The sequence below is a fragment of the Pteronotus mesoamericanus genome, unplaced genomic scaffold (assembly GCF_021234165.1).
Source record: "Pteronotus mesoamericanus isolate MK-2021 breed Mesoamerican mustached bat unplaced genomic scaffold, CSHL_Meso_final scaffold_1135, whole genome shotgun sequence".
Taxonomy (NCBI): domain Eukaryota; kingdom Metazoa; phylum Chordata; class Mammalia; order Chiroptera; family Mormoopidae; genus Pteronotus; species Pteronotus mesoamericanus.
In genome coordinates this window covers 1,491,272-1,509,515 of record NW_026555300.1, presented here as the reverse complement: position 1 = coordinate 1,509,515, position 18,244 = coordinate 1,491,272, and the positions used below count along the sequence as shown (strand labels likewise).

Below are 18,244 nucleotides of genomic sequence, written 5' to 3'. Positions count from 1 at the left end.
TGATGGGTGATTTACAAATGCACCTGCCCACATTGTGCTGAGGGTTCAGCAGCATTCAACCAAAAAACAGCGCTACCCCGCTGCTCCACCCTCCCTATTCACCCGATCTTGCCCCCAGTGATTTTTTTTTCTTTTGTCTCCCCAGATAAAAAAAGCCCTCAAAGGGAAACCTTTTGCTGAGGCAAGAGAGGTGAAACAAAAAACGGGAGAAGCACTAAAAGGTGTCAAAGTTGACAAGTTAAAGAACTGTTTTGAGCAGTGGAAAAAACATCTCAATAGGTGTATCACATCAAATGGAGAGTGTTTTGAAGGTGACTGAAGCTTGAACATGTAAGAATAAATACACAATTTTTTATAAATAAATTGTTTTGGGGGATCTCCCTCATATATTACATAATCAAATATAATATAAATATAACATAATGCTTTTGTTATTGATTTCTAATGTAATAAACTTGAAATCAGAGAATATAATCTGCATGATTTCAATCCACTTACATATGCTGAAATTTTACTTTATATGGTCCAGTATATGATAAAATATTTGGAATGTTTTGTGTGTGTGCGCGGGCGCACATATGTGCACGCTCAAATAGAGAGCATATTCTGCCATCATTGAGACAAATTTTCTATCTATGGCTGTAGGTCAGTTCCTTAATAAGCTGTTTACATGTAGTGTAATAACATATCCTTACTGATTTTCTTGTCTCTGTGTTTTATCAATTATTGTATTATACATTAAAATTCCCTCTAGGAATGTGGATTAGTTTAGTTTTTCAAAACATTTTCAATTTTTCCCTTATGTTACCATATGCATGTACATTTCAAATGTAGTACCTTCCTGTAAACTGAATTTTTAATCATTATGAAGTGGTCCCATTTATTTCATTAATACTCTTTATTATAAAATATATATTTTCTGATATTAATATACCTGTGATGGTTGTAATCCTCACTAATAGTCAATCAAACACTAATCTAGGTTTTATGTACATCTCTTGTAAACAATGTATAGCCACATTTTTTCTGAGTCTGACTATATTTGTCATTTATTGAGAGCATTAAGTCCATTTGTGCTTAATGTGATTTTTTAATGTATTTGGGTCTAAACGCATAATCTTATATTTGTACTCTATATGTTCTATTCTCTTTTTTTCTCTCTTAATCTGTTATTTCTTTTTCTCTCTTGTTTGATTGAAAAATGTTTCCAGAATCTCTTATACTTCTAGTTTGGAGATGATATACTTGGAATCAATTGATTTAGAAAATTTCCTTGAGCTTACAACAACAAAATAGCAAAATTGAAAGCTTATTATAACATTTTATTTTCTCCTGAATAACATAAAGACTTTATTGGTTGTAAATTCTATTTATATTTTCCTGAGTTATGTTACGATAGTGTGGCATTTCAATATTATACTTTATGTTTGACCCCTCTACATATCATCATTATGGTACTTGTTTCCTTTAGCTCATATATCTGCCGCTTTCTTTTTTATTGATTTTTTTTTTCTTTTAGAGAGAGAGGGATGAAGTGGGGAGAGAGAGAGAAACACCAATTTGTTGTTCCACTTACTTATGCACTCATTGTTTGCTTCTTGTTTATGCCCCGACCGGGGATTGAACCAGCAACCTTGGCATTTCAGAATGATGCTCTGACCAACTGAGCTACACGCCAGGGAGGAGATAGAGTCTTTAAAGAGATATTTTAGTTCAAGTGAGGTCATCAGGGTGGGTCTTAATCCAGTGTATCTGGTGTCCTTATAAGGAGAGGAGATTTGGACCACAGAGGGAGCACCCTGTGAAGACACAGAGAGAAGATGGCCGTCTACAGGCCAAGCAAAGAAGCGTCAGAAGAAACCAAGCTTGCTGACTCATTGATCTGAGACTTCGAGCCTCCAGGACTTTGAGAAGTAATTCCTCATTAGTGTGTCTTGATCTCTGAGTACACAGTGTTGGTGCCTTCCTGTTCCTGACGCCTCAGATTGTGAAATCTGAGGAAAGCATACTGGAGCTCCTGTTCCTCTTTTGCGATGGGGCTGGCACCGTCAGGGGGTGGGTGAGCTGAAGGGCTGTCTCTCAAGAAACGATGCGGATGCACCTGAGTGGAAAGAAGAGAAAGGATTCAAAGCTGCTCAAATGTGTTTGGGAGAAAGCAGCCAAGGGCCATAATGGGATTGGGACAGGTGGAACTTTTATCATTTTCCCATCCATTTATTTTAAAATGTTTAATAATTAAGACTGGCCAGTCCCCAGAGAGTGTTTGCATTGATCACATTATATTCTTTAAAGAAATGCTGGGAGAGGATGCTATGATCGTATTCACCTTACAAAAAGTGAAACTAAGACTAACAGAAATGAGATGCGTTTCCATGAAGACACACATCTATGTAAATGCACCGCTGAGCCAGGACTCAGTACCAGTCTTCCTAACAACAGTGTCACCCTTTGTGCAGGTAAGTTACAATTTTCTACAAGAGGCAGTTACTAAACACATAGGAAACACATATATTTCAAGTTCTAAATTTGGGCTAGAAGATATTTTGAAATGTAAAGCAGGGGCAAGGGTGGCATATCCTAGAAGACAGAGCAGAGACCAGGTCTTGCAGCAACCAGACCCCCCTCGCCTGTATCCACTCCCCGCCCACAACACCCTCAGGCTACAAAAGTATGAACTAGAAACCTTCAACCAGCCCTGGCTGGTGTGGCTCAGTGGATTGCATGCTGGCTTGCGAACCACAAGGTTGCAGGTTTCAGTTCCCAATCAGGGCACATGCCTGGGTTGCGAGCCAGGTCCCCAGCTAGGGGCGTGCGAGAGGCAGTTACACACTGATGTTTCTCTCCCTTTCTTTCTCGCTCCCTTCCCCCTTCTCTAAAAGTAAATAAATACAATTTTTAAATAAATAAAATCTTTAAAAAAAATAAAAAACAGAAACCCTCAAACAGTAGCTCAGAAAGACAAAGATTATGGGAATGCCCATGTTAAGCAAAAGCAGGAAGGAAATAAATGACAAATCAACTACACTTCTACTGCAGAAAAAGGGCAGAAGAGAAAAAATGTGACTGTTAATAACCATAACTAAAGTGTATGTGGATGAACCTCACCAATCAAAACATAATTTTTAATAGAAAGTGAGATCCAGCAATAGAGTCATCCAATGATTTAGTCCGGAAGCATTTCTTGAATATCTACTGTAAGCTATGTGATAGGCACTCCCCTGGGCCCTGGGTATGCAACAGGGAATAAAAAAATAACAGTAACATCAAACCACCCTTGGGACTTCCATGCTAGAGGACAGAATGATTCTGACTGGTAATTGTGAGTACTGTGCTTAGTGTATGCCAGGTACTGTTTGAAGCAGTCCTCATAGCTGCTCTGTGATACAGACACTCTTAATATCTCCACGTCACAGAAAATAAACAGCAGGATATAGCCCGTCTAGTTCTACAAAGCATGCTTTGAACCACTGACTACAATAGACATTTATTAAAAGGAAAAACAGTTTACTGAAAATTTGAAAATTACGTGATGAAAAAGATGCATTGTGACTCCTGATAAGATGAGGATTTAGCTCACACTAAGGATTTCATTCCCCAAGATCAATCAAGCAACAACAATACAGGGAATTCTGCAAATTAAAATAAAAAAAAAAAGATTTTCTGTTTACATGTTTTACCAGTTACTGAGAAAAGACTTTTGAAATAATTGTGAATGTATCTATTTCTCCTTGCAGCTCTGTCAGTTTTTGGTCCATTTATTTTGATGCTCTGTTGTTAGGAGCATACATATTTAGTACTTTTATATTTTTTTACATGAAGTGATAGAAACCAGGTATGTAGAGCAACTATTGCATGAGTCCACTTATATAAAGTTCAAGAATGGACAAAACTAATCTATAGTGATAGAAATCACTGATTGCTGGAATGGGGAAGGTGACGGGGAAGGGAAAGTTAGGAATTTGGGGGCATGATGGAAATGGTTCATCTCTTAACTGGGGACATGGTTACAGGGTGTATACATTTGTCAAAGTCATCTAACTGTATACTTCAAATGGTGCACTTTACTATATGTAACGTATGCCTCAATAAAGTTGATATTAAATAATCATGGTGATTGCGTGAGGAATTGTGACTTTGGGGTGCCTCATCTGTCGATCCCGAGGCTCCAACCCACCCCTTCCGTGCACTCAATGGGTCTGACACAGACTCGGTTTGGGTCATTACTCTTCCCCAGTGTCAACATCAGAAGGAAAGGCTAATATTCCCCGTACTCAGCTCTTTAAAAAAAAAGAAACGTTGTCACTTGAGACAATATGGATAGTATCATACTAAGTGAAATAAGTCAGATGGAAAAGAACAAAAACTGTATGATTTTACTCGTATGTGGGATATAAAACAGAAAGCAACAAACAAAACAAACTCATAGACACAGTCAACAGAATGATGGTTACCAGAGCGGGAAGGGTCTTTGGAGGAGGACGAAGAAATCAGGGGGGTCAAATACATGGTGATGAGAGAGACTAGACTCTGGATGGTGTACACACAATGGAGTATACAGATATTGTATTATAAAGTTGTACACCTGAAATTTATATGTTATTAACCAATGTTATCCCAATAAACTTAATTTTGAATACCCCTAGCAAACCAATTGGACCATGTGCAGATTCTACCGGAAGCAGCACCATTAGAGCAGTCGAATCATTTAAACTAACCACTGGTGGAATTCCGGAAAGTGCTGGATATCTAACATTGCCATGTCTGAAAGCCCCCGTGGAGAGCAGCATTCAAAAGGAATAATGCTGAATGGGAGCTATGTCCGGTCACTCACCCCGGAGCCTGAGCCCACAACTGGGTTCCCGTTGTGGTCCACTCTCTGCAGTTGCTGGACTGCTTTCTCCCTGCAGGTCTTCACTCTATGGAAACAACCCGAGCGTCTCAGCCTGGTTATTTGGGGCAGGGAGGGGGCAGACCACCCCTGCTCCCTGTGAAGAGCACTCAGTGAGGTGGGTGGAGGTGGGTCCCCTCTCCAGGTGCTTCCCTCACCCAAGAACAGGACCAGGAGTAGCTGGGAAAAGACTGTTTACTTGGCCCAGCTGATTAGGGGCTGATTCATGCCAGCACTCAACCTCCCTTCCCCGGCTCCTGGCTTTCCCACCAATCCAAGATCCTCCACCCAGATTTCCTGCGATTTCAAGACCTTAAACCCTTCCCACCGCCGACCCCTCCCTCTGTCCCGGGACCTCACTCTCACCTGAAGACGAGACAAAGGCAGAGAGAAAGCAGGGCCAGGGCCACGATGCTGGTTCCCCCGGCCGCTCCCAGGACCCCACTGGTTTCTGGTTTACCTGGAGATAATTTGAGTTTTGTGTAAATCCCAACCCCGATCCACAGCATCCTCCACACTGGTCACTTCTGTCTCTGTGTGTCCCATTAGCCCACTCCTCATTCAGGGCTCCGTCACTCAGCATTCTGTTGCCTTGTAGACCCTGGAGCAGCCCTTTCCCTCCACACTCCCCTCCCCTGACTGCAGGACTCAGGATCTTACATCCCCGGCCACTTCAGCCCAAGCCTTAAAACGCATCTTCTCCGAGCTCCACCTCTCCGGGGCTGTTATGGCTCGAATTGTGTGCCCCCCAAATTCGTATGTTGCACTCCTAATCCTCCAAGGTCCCCGATGATCCCCCCGCACCCCATACCTCAGAACATAACCTTATTTGGAGAGAGGGTCTTTACAGAGGTAACAAGTACAATGAGATCACTAGGGTGGACTCTTACTCCAATATGCAAGGTGTCCTCATAAAAATGCGGGATTTGCACACAGACACACACAGGGAGAACGCCACGTGAACGTGAAGGCAGAGGTAGGAGTGATGCTTGTGCAAGCTAAGGAACACCAAAGACTGCCAGCAAACCCCCAGGAGCTAGGGGAGCCCGGCCACACGCCCACAGCCTCAGAATGACTCAACCCTGCTGACACCTTGATCTTGGACTTCCAGCCTCCAGAACTGTGAGACAATAAACCTCCCTGTTGAAGCCTTTCAGTTAGAGGTATTTTGTTATGCAGCCTCCTATTTCCCGCCAGGCATCACCCCCCAACAGACCCCTGGCAGCAGCCGGACCCTGCTGCTCTGGGCCCTGTGGACATTCCCCGCCTCACAGCTGAGTCTGAGGCCAGTGCTGAGCCCACCCCCCACCCCTGGCCCCGTGGAGGCTCAGGGAGCCACTGGCCCAGGGCCCCGCAAAGAGGCAGAGAGGGAAGTGACCGTGTAGGAAGTGTTGCTGGGGTTCCCCTCCAGCAGCCCCTCCCCCAGCCTCCAGCGCAGCGGGAGCAGGAGGGTCCCAGCAGCTGTGGGGGAACTGTGGGGAGCGAGGTGGGGGGCCTTTCCAGTGCAGTAGGCAGTTAGACAGACATGACCAGAGCAAGGACGACGGGCCAGGGAACAGTAGGTCACCAGGGTGGTGCCTGGCAACGGGCAAAACGGGAAAAACAAGGACCTCGCTCCCAGGGAAACCTCCCCTCCCCTCCCCTCCCTCCCCTCACACATCGCTGGTCTGCAGTTTGGACCCTCCCTTGATTCTGTCCACTCCCGGCCTGTTGCTAGTCACATGGGTTAGACCCCCTCAAAGGAGGAACAAACAAGGGAGGCTAGAGAATAGCCCTTAAGCATTTAGCCCCCAGGACAGGGAGGTTCTGACCCCCGTCAAATGTGTCTCAGCCTCCTTTGTGTTTCAGCTCCAGGCCCAGAAAAGAAGCAAAAGCAGACAAGCGGCACCAGGGCTGATGTCAGGACCAGCTGCATTGACTGATGACCCCCTGACCTGGTGCTGACCCATCAGTGGAGACCACAACCCTGAAAGGACACACCTGGAAAGTTGAGGCATATTCTATTGGGATCCTCCCCCAACCCCAGGCCTCCAGATAAACGCCCTTAAGACAAAGGACCCGACGTGCTCTCCCTCCCGGGGAGCGATGGGAGCACACCTGCCTCTCTCCCCTCCTCCTCTTCTTCCCCCCAAGCACAGTTACCCTTATTCTCCTCCCTCCTAAGCTCCAAGGGCCCCTTCTTGTGCATCTGTAACTGGTGTCCTTGGCCCATTTCTTCTATGGCTCACTTCCTATACGTCTGTCACTTTCTAAATAAAACTTGTACAGTTTAAGTCTTGGCTCTGAATTCTTTCTGGTCCAGACTCAAGAGCTGAGGTTGCTGAACCGATGTCGGTCTGGCCCCACTGGTGTAACACCGGATGCCATTCTTACCGCTGTCAATGCCAGGACCCAGCTGCCCTGCCCCCAAACGTCCCCCATCTCCCCGTTCACAGCACATAGAGAGGCTCAGTGAGATAGGGAGGGAGCCTAGCAGGTCCTGAATAAGGCAAACGAATTCACCTTCATGCTCCACTTGTATCTGAGGCAGCTCCAGGGCCCCTGGTGCTGAGGTCTGGGCTCAGGACTTTCCCCTCCAGGGACCAGCTCAGCATGAGCCCACCCACCGTAAGGATTCAGTGTTTTGTTTTCACACCTCCTTGCAGAACCAGCTGTAGGCTCTGTTCAGGCACGAGAAGGAGGGTCTTGTCCAAGTAAATAACCCCCTCCCCGGCCGCCGCCCCTCCCCCCCGGCCCCGGCCCGGCTCGGGTCCCTGCCCGTCTCCCTAAGCCCCGGCCCCCAGCAGGCCCCTGACCTGGCAGCAGCAGGGCGCCGCCGCTCTGCGCCCCGTGGACGTTCTCCGCCTCGCAGCTGAGCCGGAGGCCGGCGCCGAGCCCCGCGCGGAGGCTCAGGGAGCCGTTGGCCCAGGGCCCCGCGGAGCGGGAGGTGACCGCGTGGGAGGCGTTGCTGTGGTTCCCCGCCAGCAGCCCCTCCCCCAGCCGCCAGCGCAGCGAGGGGGCCGGCTGGCCCCGGGAGGAGCAGCTGCAGCGCAGACCCTGGTCCTCCCAGGAGCAGAAGGGTCCCAGCAGCCGTGGGGGGTCTGTGGGGAGCGAGGGGAAGGGTCAGCGGTGCCACTGTCCTCCCACAACCCAAGTGACCTGCCCCCAGGGGTCCCCACACTCACAGACCACGGAGAGGCTGAGAGAGAGATTTCGGGAGCCCAGGGGGTGCTGAGCTTGGCAGGTGAACTGTCCTTCATTCCCCGTCCCCATGCGAGGCAGCTCCAGGATCGAAGTGCTGGAGACGAGGGTGGAGTTCAGGCTGGGGGACCCCCGGGACCAGCTCAGCTGTGCAGGGGGGTTGCTGTCAGCCACACAGAGCAGCCTCAGAGCCTCGCCCTCCAGGATGGGAAGGGATGTGGTTTGCAGAATCTTGAGGGCTTTGGGGAGAGAAGAGGTGGTAGGGGGGAGGGGAAGAGAGAGAGAGAGAGATGAGGTGGGCAAAACTGGAGGCTCTCTCCTCCTGCGCTGTCCACACTAGCTCTGAGGAGGGCCTGGCCCTGGCAAGGTCAGCGTCCCGGCCTTGCGCCTTCAGGAGCGGGTCAAAGGATTTCCCTTCTGTCGCTCTGGCTACCCAGCAGATGGATGACCAACAAATGCAGTTACAGGTCGAAGAGGAGATGACAGAAGCGGGAGCGCATGAAACACCAGAGAGAAGTGTGAAGCCAGAGGGGTGTGAGCTTCCTTTGCATTTGGCCACAGAAAGCTGTGGGTGAGCAAAAGATTAACTTTCGGGAGTTGAGGTTGGGGTGGGGGAGACGTTCCATCTGACCTCAGTAGCTGGCTTCCCCCGTGTACCCTTCTTGGGAGCTCTGGGACCCGCCTAGGCCCTGTGTCCATCCCAGCCCCAGAGAGAAGAGGTCCTTTCCTACCTGTGCTATTTCCTTGGAAGATGTGGATGGCCATGGTCTGTGGAGCATCTGGGATAGAAGGACGTGGCAACCTCAACATCCACGGCGACAGATGGGCTGGCACTGGGCCCCTCCCCCCCAGCAGCCAGGGGAACAGATGAGGGGGCTCCCTTCCTGTTGGACTACCAGGATCCCAATGTCAAACCCCTGGCCCAGCACTCACAGCTGACGTTGAGCCGGACGGTCCTCCCCACGGTCACACCCGTTGCGGGGAACTGCACCTGACAGGTGAGGGCGGAGCCGTGGTCCTGGGCCCGTGGGCGGAGGGTGAGCACGGAGGACAGGCGGGTGCTGGGGCCCAGGGCGGCGGGGGCAGCGGACGTCCAGGAGAAGAGGGGGGGCGTGCCCTGCTCACAGGCCCAGGGCACAGAGCAGGTCAGGTTCGTGGGGCGGCCACACTCCAGGGCCCCCGGGATGAGGATGTCAGGGGTGTGGGTCAGATCTGGAGTGAAGAGAGCCTGCTGTCAGCCTGCCCCAGGATCTCGTTCGACGGTCCCCACCCCACCCCCAGGGGCCTTTGTTTGTTTATTTCTGGTCCCTCACACCCTGCAGCCTTCCCTTGGGCCACTGTCATACCCGTCACTTTCAGAGAGAGCATCTTATCTGTATATGAATATGTCCTCTCGAAGTAATTTTCTATTTGAAAGAAGTATGTTCCGTTGTCCCTCTTGTTGGCATCTCTGATGCTCAGGGAGCAGTTGTTGGACTTGGGGTCCATGGGGAGGAAAAACCGGCCCTGGGTCCTCCCCGGCAGCTTCTGTTTTGGCTTAGTTGTCGCCACTAGAAGATCCTGGTTCATATTCACATCTTTCCTAAACCAAAACATGTTAACGGTTTTAAAAAATGTCAAGGAATGGGAAAATCGGCAGGGCACAAGGACGCATAGGCTCTCCTGCACGGTCACAGGGCTCTGCAGTGTCAGCCGGGCGCTCGAACACTGAGCCAGGAAACCTGGAGAGAGAGAGAAACTCAGCCTGGAGATTCGAGGCCTCCTCCCAAGTGGGGTTCCCTCTCCCCTCAGCCCACTCACCTTCCCAAAGCATGAGCAGCAGCAGCAGCAGCCTCGGCGACATCCCTTCCTCACCTTCTGCAGCCCCTCGGAGAGAGGAGGGAAAGATGTAAATGAGGGCGGGCAGAAAAAGCTTAGCCAGGAAGCCTGTCATGAGAGCAAAAGATCACAAGCCCAGAAGAGGAAATGTGTTCCAGCCACGTTTCTGCATGTGGCAAGTGAACCCTGAGGGTCACAGGAGTCGAGAGGCTTGCCCACGTAAGGCAGCAAGGGAAGACGGACGCCCCCAATTCCTGGGGTCATGCACAGTCCTCTGCGCTGGAGAGGCACGTCCCACCGGGCCAGCTGCCTGACAGTCATGGCCATGGGGCCCTCCTGGGGGTGGCCCGCGAGGGATGGGTCTCAGCGTAGCCTATACGGGTGCCCGTGGCAAAGAAGGGTCCAGAAGAACAGAAACACCAGACACATTCACTCATTTGCAAACTAACAAAATAAAGATTTGAATCAGTCCTGATCTTCCGCTGGTTCAAGCAGTGAGAGAAGACAGATGCGTGGACAGGCTAGAGCTTTAGCGGAAGGCAATGGGGAGATGGGGAGGCTGTTAAACAGCAAAGGGGCAGGGTCGTATAGGTATCTCCATGGCCGCTCCGAGGCTAGCGTACGAAAAGGCCGGAAGGGGGAGACCCGCGGCCCAGGAGCCAGAGAGGAGACAGTTGTCACTGATCGGGGCGGGGAGAACACACCTGCACAGTGACAGAGGAAAGTTTTGAGGTGGGAGGCACTTTGAGGAAGTGAAATTTGAAGGCAGGTGCGGTAGGTGGGCAGGGAGGCATCTCGAGTGGGCTGGAGGTGCCGTCACCAACAGCACCACAGACCGGCGGGGCTGGGCTGGGAAGAAAGTTGTAGGAAGACAGCAGAGCTGGCCCCTGGGGCTCTTTCCTGGGGGCCCTTGCCTACGTATCACATTCAGAGACAGAGCCCTAGACTGAGAGACAACTTACACATCATCCCTCTCTGTCGGGAAGTATTCCCACTTCCCTGAATCTCGGAGAATCTGAGGCTCAGAGGGCAACTGTAGGCCTGTAGGTCCCCAGGGAGGTGGAACTGGCCCCAGGTTCTCTGTTCCAGGTTCCGGCGGTGCCTGTGACCAGACCAGAGGGGAATGATGGCTGTGTCTGCTGGCGCCATCTGGGATCGGAAGGTGGGCTTCGAGTAGGCTAGCGCTGGCCCAGGAGAGCCATGAGTCGGACAGGAGGACGGGACCAGAGGCACAGGCCGGCCCCGCTTTGCTCTCACTGACTGAAGGCCACACGTTCACGTATCGGCACCGTCCTCTGGGGCCCCCGCAACCAACAGAGTCTGTGAGTGCCGCCTCGCCCGGAAACTTCATCCGCACACCTCTCTCACCCTCACAGCCGCGGCCACGGCAGCGCCCGCATCTCTGGGCTGCAAAGAGTAGCCTAGGTTCCCTTGGCACCATCTGATTAGCCTGGAGGTGGGGGCGCTGTGGGGTGGTAAGAGAACTTGGGACTCTTTTTGGATGGAAACATCTGGTCTCTGCCCCAAAGCTCTCCCTTCAACAGGGACACCCCTCTCTCTCAGGCCACTGCAGGGGAAGTGAAAGCTGAGCTCTTCTGTCCCCTGGGCCATAGCAGGTGCACGTTTCCCTTCTACTGTACCCTGAAACTCTGCCCCTCATCTCTTGAAGACCAATACCCAGTTCCCTCTAGAGAGATGTGGAGTTCGAAGGTCTAGTTTCTCAAGATACTTTCTGGAGGCCCCGCCCCTCTCATAGATACAGAAGAGAGGGATTCCAAGACTCTTCTGGGACCAAATCCTCTCTGAGTAGGACTTGCCCCAAGGCCGGAGCACCCTGGGTGGCCTCAGGAAGCATTGGGTCAACTCTTGAATCCATCTTCCCTATGGGCAGAGTCTAGGACTGAGCCTGGAGCCCTCACGGGAGTGCCAGTCTTGGGTGGGCAGTGTGAGTTCAGGGGGAGACCACACATGAGTGGGTTTAGTCCCTCCTCTCAGTTCCTGGGACCCAGCACATATGAGTACAAAATATCCCTACCCATCTTCTCCACGGCCTCTCCAGCCTCCACAATCGCTCCCCACCGTGGGCAACCGGTCACCTGACTTCTCTCTCCTAATTACCTCCTCCCTGCAGCCGCCCATTTCTCAGGTTACGCCTCTGAGGTTTCCCAGTCTAAGCAAGGTCCCTCGTAGGCCGACACGGTTCATGTCTTCCATCATCTCCAAGGCAAGGCCTCCATCCGCCCCCTGAGGGTCCTAGGTGCATATTTTACAATCTTTGAGGATTCGGCGCAGAGCTATAGACTGTAACAGACAGTGAGGGACCATGTGCTTTTGTTCTCTGTCTTCCAGAGCTCTACGTAGGTACCAGCCAGAGACTGAGCAAGAGCAAAAGGAGAGGAGAGGAGAGGAGGGGGATGGGTGAGGGAGAAGAAGAGGAAGAGAAAGAGAGAATTGGCATGTCCGAGAGAGGCGCCCTTCCTGTCTATAAGTACATGAGGAGGGGATGGGGGTTTATCCCAGACAAGGAGGGGTTTCTGCAGCAATTGGGGGTGGAGTCTGCTCTGAGCAGCAAGAAACCCAGGGTATGTGAGCAGTCTGTCTCTGGCTGAATATAGGGCCCTATCTCCTAGGGTGGCAATCGTAGAGGAGAGGGCTATGAGAACTATATAAATTAACTAAAATTAAACAAAGTTAAGTCACGGGCCTGCTGTGCGCTGCCTGACATGGAACCCGGCTGATGAGAGATGCGAGCAGACCACGAGGAGCCTCCAGCACCAGGAGAGCATTGCAGAGGCGGACTAATAGCTGCTCACCCACACCTTTTCGCTTACCCATTCCATAAAGGGAAAACAGACCACAAAAGACACCTTGCAAACGTCCAAGTTACTCCCAGCGTTCTTCTCCCAGTCTCTATTTCCCCATACCAGCAATTCTCCATAGAAACTATGAACAGATATAAGCTCCAACTCTCGAGGTGGCTGACGTCTCTCTCCTTGGTCTTGTGAGGAGAGTCCACCCCTCTGTCTGTAGAGTGGCCTTTTTTTTTTGCTTATTCTCTCTGCTCAAAAAATGTACTTCCACTTTAAAACTCTATGCTGGCTCAGATCTTGAATTATTTCTTGTGAAATCAAGAACACTCTTGGCTGGGGGCTGGAGTCCTTACTAGGGACTCGCCCCTCGGCATCAGCATGGCATCTGAGGAGGAGCTTATCCTGCTCGCCTTCAGTCCCCAAGCCTCTCCCACGTCTCCCATTGGAGTTTTCCCACAACGGGGAGCTCTTTTCTGCCAAGACACAGGCTGGTCCTCCATGAACCCCAGAAATCGGAGCCGGTGCTGTCCTTGGTACTGAAGCAGAATAGGGACCTGAGTTTAACAAAAGAGAAGCCAAGACTTACAAACTCAACTACATACATTCTGGAGGCAAACCCAAGCCAAACTAAGATAGAAGAAAATAATAAACTTGGCAAAGAAATAGATCATTATATTACAGGTGATGATTGTATTTCCCAACATCACAAGAACTTCTTCAAATCCTGACAAAAATACTGCATAAGCTAATCACAATGAAAAATGATAAGAACGGTCATTTCATAAGAATGGCAGAACAGGGTAGAATGGAAAATATTAATGACTATGAAACCTATTTTAAAATGCTCACCTTTATGTTTAACAAGAGGGATGCAAGTTAAAGCTATGGTGGGGTATGTTTTTCATCGGTAAGATAGAATGATCAAAATGATTGCTAATGCCTTCTGCCATTGAGGTGGGAATGAAGCAGAGATGCTAACACTTCGCAGGGAAGTGGGGATGCACACTGGGTCAGCCTCTTGGAGAGCCATGGGCATATCTATCAAAATTAGAAATGCATGTGTCCTTTCATTGAGGAATTCAAATGCATACAGATACAAAATAGATGTACAACATTATTCATTGCAGTGGTATTTATAAGCAGCGAAACTTTTCCCCCCCCAATCAGTATGCCTTAGTTTAAAGACATTGTAATACATATAGGCAGTGGAATGCTTTGCAGTTGGGAAAAAAAAAAGATGAAGTTCATCTACTAACATGGAAGGATTCCGAAGGGTAATTGTTAATTTAAAAATAAGATACCGAACAATGTGTGTAGGATGCTTAGTGTCTAAAAAATGCTCATATACACAAAAATGCTCATGCAAAATCTATATTTATATCTACACATAGAGAGAGGTGTACAAATATCCTTATATATGCATAAACATCTCTGGATGAACACATCAGATACCCTTATAGAATGGATGCCTCACATGAAGAAAACTAGGAATCCGGGGTGGGGAGCAGAGGTGGGAGAGGTACTCTCTGCTACATGCTCTTTAAACCCTTTGAGTATATGACACTATACAAATAAACTGCCTGTGGGGGAATAATTATATCGAAAAGCCCTGAAAAAGGCGGGGTAAAGAGATAGCATCAGGAGGGGTCTTCAAAGGTAATATCCATTGCCTGAATTTAGCTCTTGGGAAGCTGAGAAGTTTAAGTCAGCTACCAAGACAAAAGATCCCTCCAAGTGGTTCAGAGAAGGAAGGATGGGCAGTCTCTTTAAGATTCGACAAGAAGAAGGTCTCTGTCATGGTGGGGAAAGTAAGGCCTGAGGACAGCAGACAGAGAAGGCAGGGAGCGTTCTAGAACCTGCACTCTGCCTTTCTGATCTCAGCCCTCCTACCATGCAAACCCCAAGACCTGGACTCTGTTCTGAGGTGCAACAGACACCTCATCGCTCCATCGCAGCCCCGCAGAGGAGGAATTCTTTCCTTCCTGTGTTGTTCCCTCAGAAGACACTCACAGTCAGGTTCTGCGGAGCCTCTGAATTCAGAAGACAACATGTCCTTCTTCCATTTTGAGGTCAGTTTCAGTTTGGGCATCCTCTTGGCCCCCCGCCCCCACCCCAAATCCAAGACTCGGCTCCAGGTAACCCGAGGCCCTGACTCTCCACCCACAGTCACCGCCCACAATAACCCACAAGCCGTGGCCCAGACTCTCAGGAGACACTGAGCCAAACGGCTGTTTCCGTGGTCACATGAGACCTCGGTAAGACACTTGGGAAGTGACGTGGGTGCCATGGTGCCAGGGCTGTTGGATGGTGGGCTGCAAAATCAGCGCCAGGTGTTAGACCTCCGTTTAGCACCCTCAGTTCTTGATTTCTGGCTAAGAGAATTCAGAGCCGAGACTCAAATTCTAAGAGAAAGTTTATAGAGAGAGACAGAGAGGTAGAAGAAGTGAGCTGTAGAAGAAATGAGCTCAGGCTCAGGAGACATGTTACAGAGGCCAAAGAAGGGTCCTTGGAGCTTAGGGAAAAGAAAGGCCAAGAAAACGCACCTGGGGGAAGAAGAAGGGAAAAAGGGGAAAAGTCTGGGGTGCGCTGGGGAGCGAGTGAGACCCCTCGGAACTAAGGGGGTGGGGAAGGCACGGGAGTGCTTCAAAGAGGGAGCTGGGCTGGGTTCGCTGTCCTGAAGGCTCTTCTCTGGAGGCCTCAGGAAAGGATCTCGGTGCATCGGCCCCGATGTCAGCCATGGCCTTGCTGCTTTTCTGGGCCTGACGCTGAAACGCAGCTGAAGCCTGGATGTTTTCTGTGGGGTCAATACTTAAGGGAGTGGTCATGCAAGGGCTTGCGTTTTTGCCCATTGCTAGGCACCCAGGGCTCTCCACCCTGGTGACCCTCTGCCCCTGGTCTACATTTGCTACTCTGTTCATGCCTGTCTACAGGACGATGGTGATATCTGACGAGCGAGCTGTCCCAGGACCCAAGCAGATACGTGTGTTCCATATTCAGAAGAAGGGGAGGGGCTTCCTCCAGTCACAGGATGTCGGCATGAAGCGAATTAGGGTCCCAGGATGGCCAGACTCCAGAGGTGCTGAGAGGCGAATGTCAGGTGTCTAGATGAGGGCTGGAGAAGACAGAGAAAGAAGCCCGAGACACGGAGGGGGAACTCCAGGGTTTGACTCTGGCAGTGGTGTCTATACCAGCCCCAAAGATACCGCCCCTCTGAGCCTGTGCCCACCTACTCTCGCTCTGATCTCCACTCCTACAATATGAGTAAGGGCCCAGCCCAACTGTCACATTCAGAAAGAGAGTCTTACACTGGAAACTGAACTTCACAACATTGTGGCAGGAAAGTTAGAAAAGGGAACAAAGGCATCAAACTCTAACCCTCCCCTTTGCCACCTTGGCTGGAATGTCACAGATGTGACCTTCACTGACCACTGGTTCCCCTGCTTCTCCTTTGCAGTTTCCTGTTATTGAGAGAACCAAAAAGAAGAAGGAGGAGGAGAGGTATGAGAAAGACAGACAGAGAGAAAGAGAAGAAAAGAAACAGAAAAGAAAAAAGACATTGCTATCTGGAGAGGAGGAACAAGGATGAGCCACGTCAGCAGTCACCTCACACCAGTGTTGGCAACCAAGCACCATCCTATCCACCCCCACAACTTGCCCCCATTTAATAAAAATCTTCCACCCACACCCCATTGGGGCATTTTGCTCTCTGAGGTCGCCTTCTCTCACTTCTCAAGTGCACCCCACTTTAACACATGTACTGTGCTTTGCTAAATCCTCCTGTCATGCTCTCAAATCCCTTCTTGGGCCGTGACAAGAACCTGGACTCCAGTATCAAGTTGAGGCCTCCCTTGGCGTCCCCAGGGGTCCCCCAGCCTCACCCTCTCCAACCGAAGTAAGCACACGCTCCCGTCTTTCCTGCTGGCATCTCTGATGTTCAGGAAGCCGTTGTTAGTCTGGGGGCCCCTGAGGACATGGAAGCAGCCCAGGGTCCTCTCTTGCAGCCTTCGACCTGGTTTATTTATTTGAGGGTCCTAATGTACGTCGGCCCCTTCTGGGGGCCAGAAGATCGAAAGTGGGTCCAAGTGATTCTATCATCCGGGGGGTAGCTGGAGAAGGTACATGGCACGAGCACGTGCAAGCCCACCTGCAAAGTGACCAACTCTGGCATCTGCAGCTCATGCCCTGCAGGCTCCTCTAGGGCCACTGTGGAGAATCCGACATTCAGCTGTGACATTCAGCTGAGTCTGCTCCCCGCACTTCTGCGCCTCGGCCCACTCGACCTCCCGTTGCAAGGACAGCGGTAGGACCAGGGGTGGCATCTCCGAGACGGGAGGGCCAGTTCAGAACTCCTTCACACTATCTGATCAGCCCTTCCCGACACACATCTGGCATCTATTCCTAAATTTTGCCTTAAACCCTTCCGTCCAACAGGAACACCCAAAACCACTGCATGGAAAGCGAAGGTTCAGCCCAATTCACCCCGAGGACACTTCAGAAATGGGCTCTGTTCCTTTCACTTCCCCCCACACGGACTCCACCACCTTTTGCTCCTGGACACCCTTCTCTACCTTCCCTCAGGAGAGCCAGGAATTTGGGTAATTCTTTCTCCATGCAGGGGATTCACCTGGGACCATATCCTCCCATCCCCTACTCATCATCAGCCTGGGTCAGGGCACATATGGAGCCTTGTGGAGCCCTGGCCATATAGCTCCCAAATTACCCTTGTTCCTATGCCCGATGCTTCAACACGAAGGCCAGTATTTAAGAGGTCAGAGTTTGGAGTGTCACGTAAATAACATCCAAACCTGTAAGAATTTTTTTGAGTTTATTTGAGCCCAACTGGCAATTGCCAGGAAGCAATATCTCCATGGACTGAGGAAATGCTCCAGAGAATGGCAGTTTTGCGGTTTATCTTGGACATCACCGTCACAGGAGGAGGCACAAGGCAGGTTACATGGAATTCCACGGGAGGTAGATGAGCGAGAAAGCAAAGGGGAAACTCCGAGTTTGGATAAAGAGCGAAAGGAAGAGACACGCACTTCCTTAACAATGGCGGGTACAGGAGAGCTAACAATGAACATCTGCAGCACATCGAGATAGTATTTGGGCAACAGGATAACAATGAGGGGTTTGTGGTCTCTTGCTCTGGTGGGAGATTGTGTCTGAGGGGTTTGGAAAAGGGGGCATTACTCTTGTATTTCAAAGGTGTGTTACTGTACATGCAAAAAGACAATAGACAAGCTCACTTAAGGTCCAGATCGACCTGTGTCAAGGAAGGTGTCAGCCTAGGACATGATTACCCACTATGACTCCCTTTTAGTTAAGAAGTTTTAATTTCAGACCCTCCTATGTGGTTACTTTAGACCTCTGAGCTTGTAAGGCCACCACGCAGGCCTCTCCTGAACTTGTCAGGTTTACGATGTGGCCCTTTTTCACCCACAGGTTCGAGGAGGAGCCTGCCTCACAGACCCTCCTTGGGATTCCCGACAAGCTCTACCTTTGTAGCGTGGTTTTCCTCTCCCAGAGAGGACCAAGACAGCCTTGCCCT

The 18,244-nt window shown here is 50.2% G+C and overlaps 1 protein-coding gene across 1 annotated transcript; it reads right to left on the bottom strand.

The window, feature by feature from the left end:
* Window positions 1-1,924: 1,924 nt before the first annotated feature.
* Window positions 1,925-10,213, bottom strand: LOC129081625 (sialic acid-binding Ig-like lectin 13). Its single transcript, XM_054587289.1, has 10 exons — window positions 10,084-10,213; window positions 9,869-9,994; window positions 9,415-9,789; window positions 9,002-9,280; window positions 8,800-8,847; window positions 8,053-8,307; window positions 7,684-7,968; window positions 5,255-5,348; window positions 4,832-4,916; window positions 1,925-2,101 (listed from the first exon to the last, which is right to left on the bottom strand). The coding sequence occupies exons 1-10, from the start codon at window positions 10,211-10,213 to the stop codon at window positions 1,925-1,927; spliced, it is 1,854 nt and encodes a 617-aa protein (XP_054443264.1).
* Between the last annotated feature and the right edge of the window lie 8,031 nt (window positions 10,214-18,244).

Excerpts from the sequence above, each read along its gene's own strand:
- LOC129081625 (XM_054587289.1), bottom strand. The coding sequence starts at position 10,213 with ATGGCCATGACTGTCAGGCAGCTGGCCCGGTGGGACGTGCCTCTCCAG. Across the intron at positions 8,848-9,001 it reads CGTCCGGCTCAACGTCAGCT|ATGCTCCACAGACCATGGCC; the intron begins GTGAGTGCTGGG and ends CTTCTATCCCAG. Across the intron at positions 5,349-7,683 it reads CGGCGCCCTGCTGCTGCCAG|GTAAACCAGAAACCAGTGGG; the intron begins GTCAGGGGCCTG and ends AATTATCTCCAG.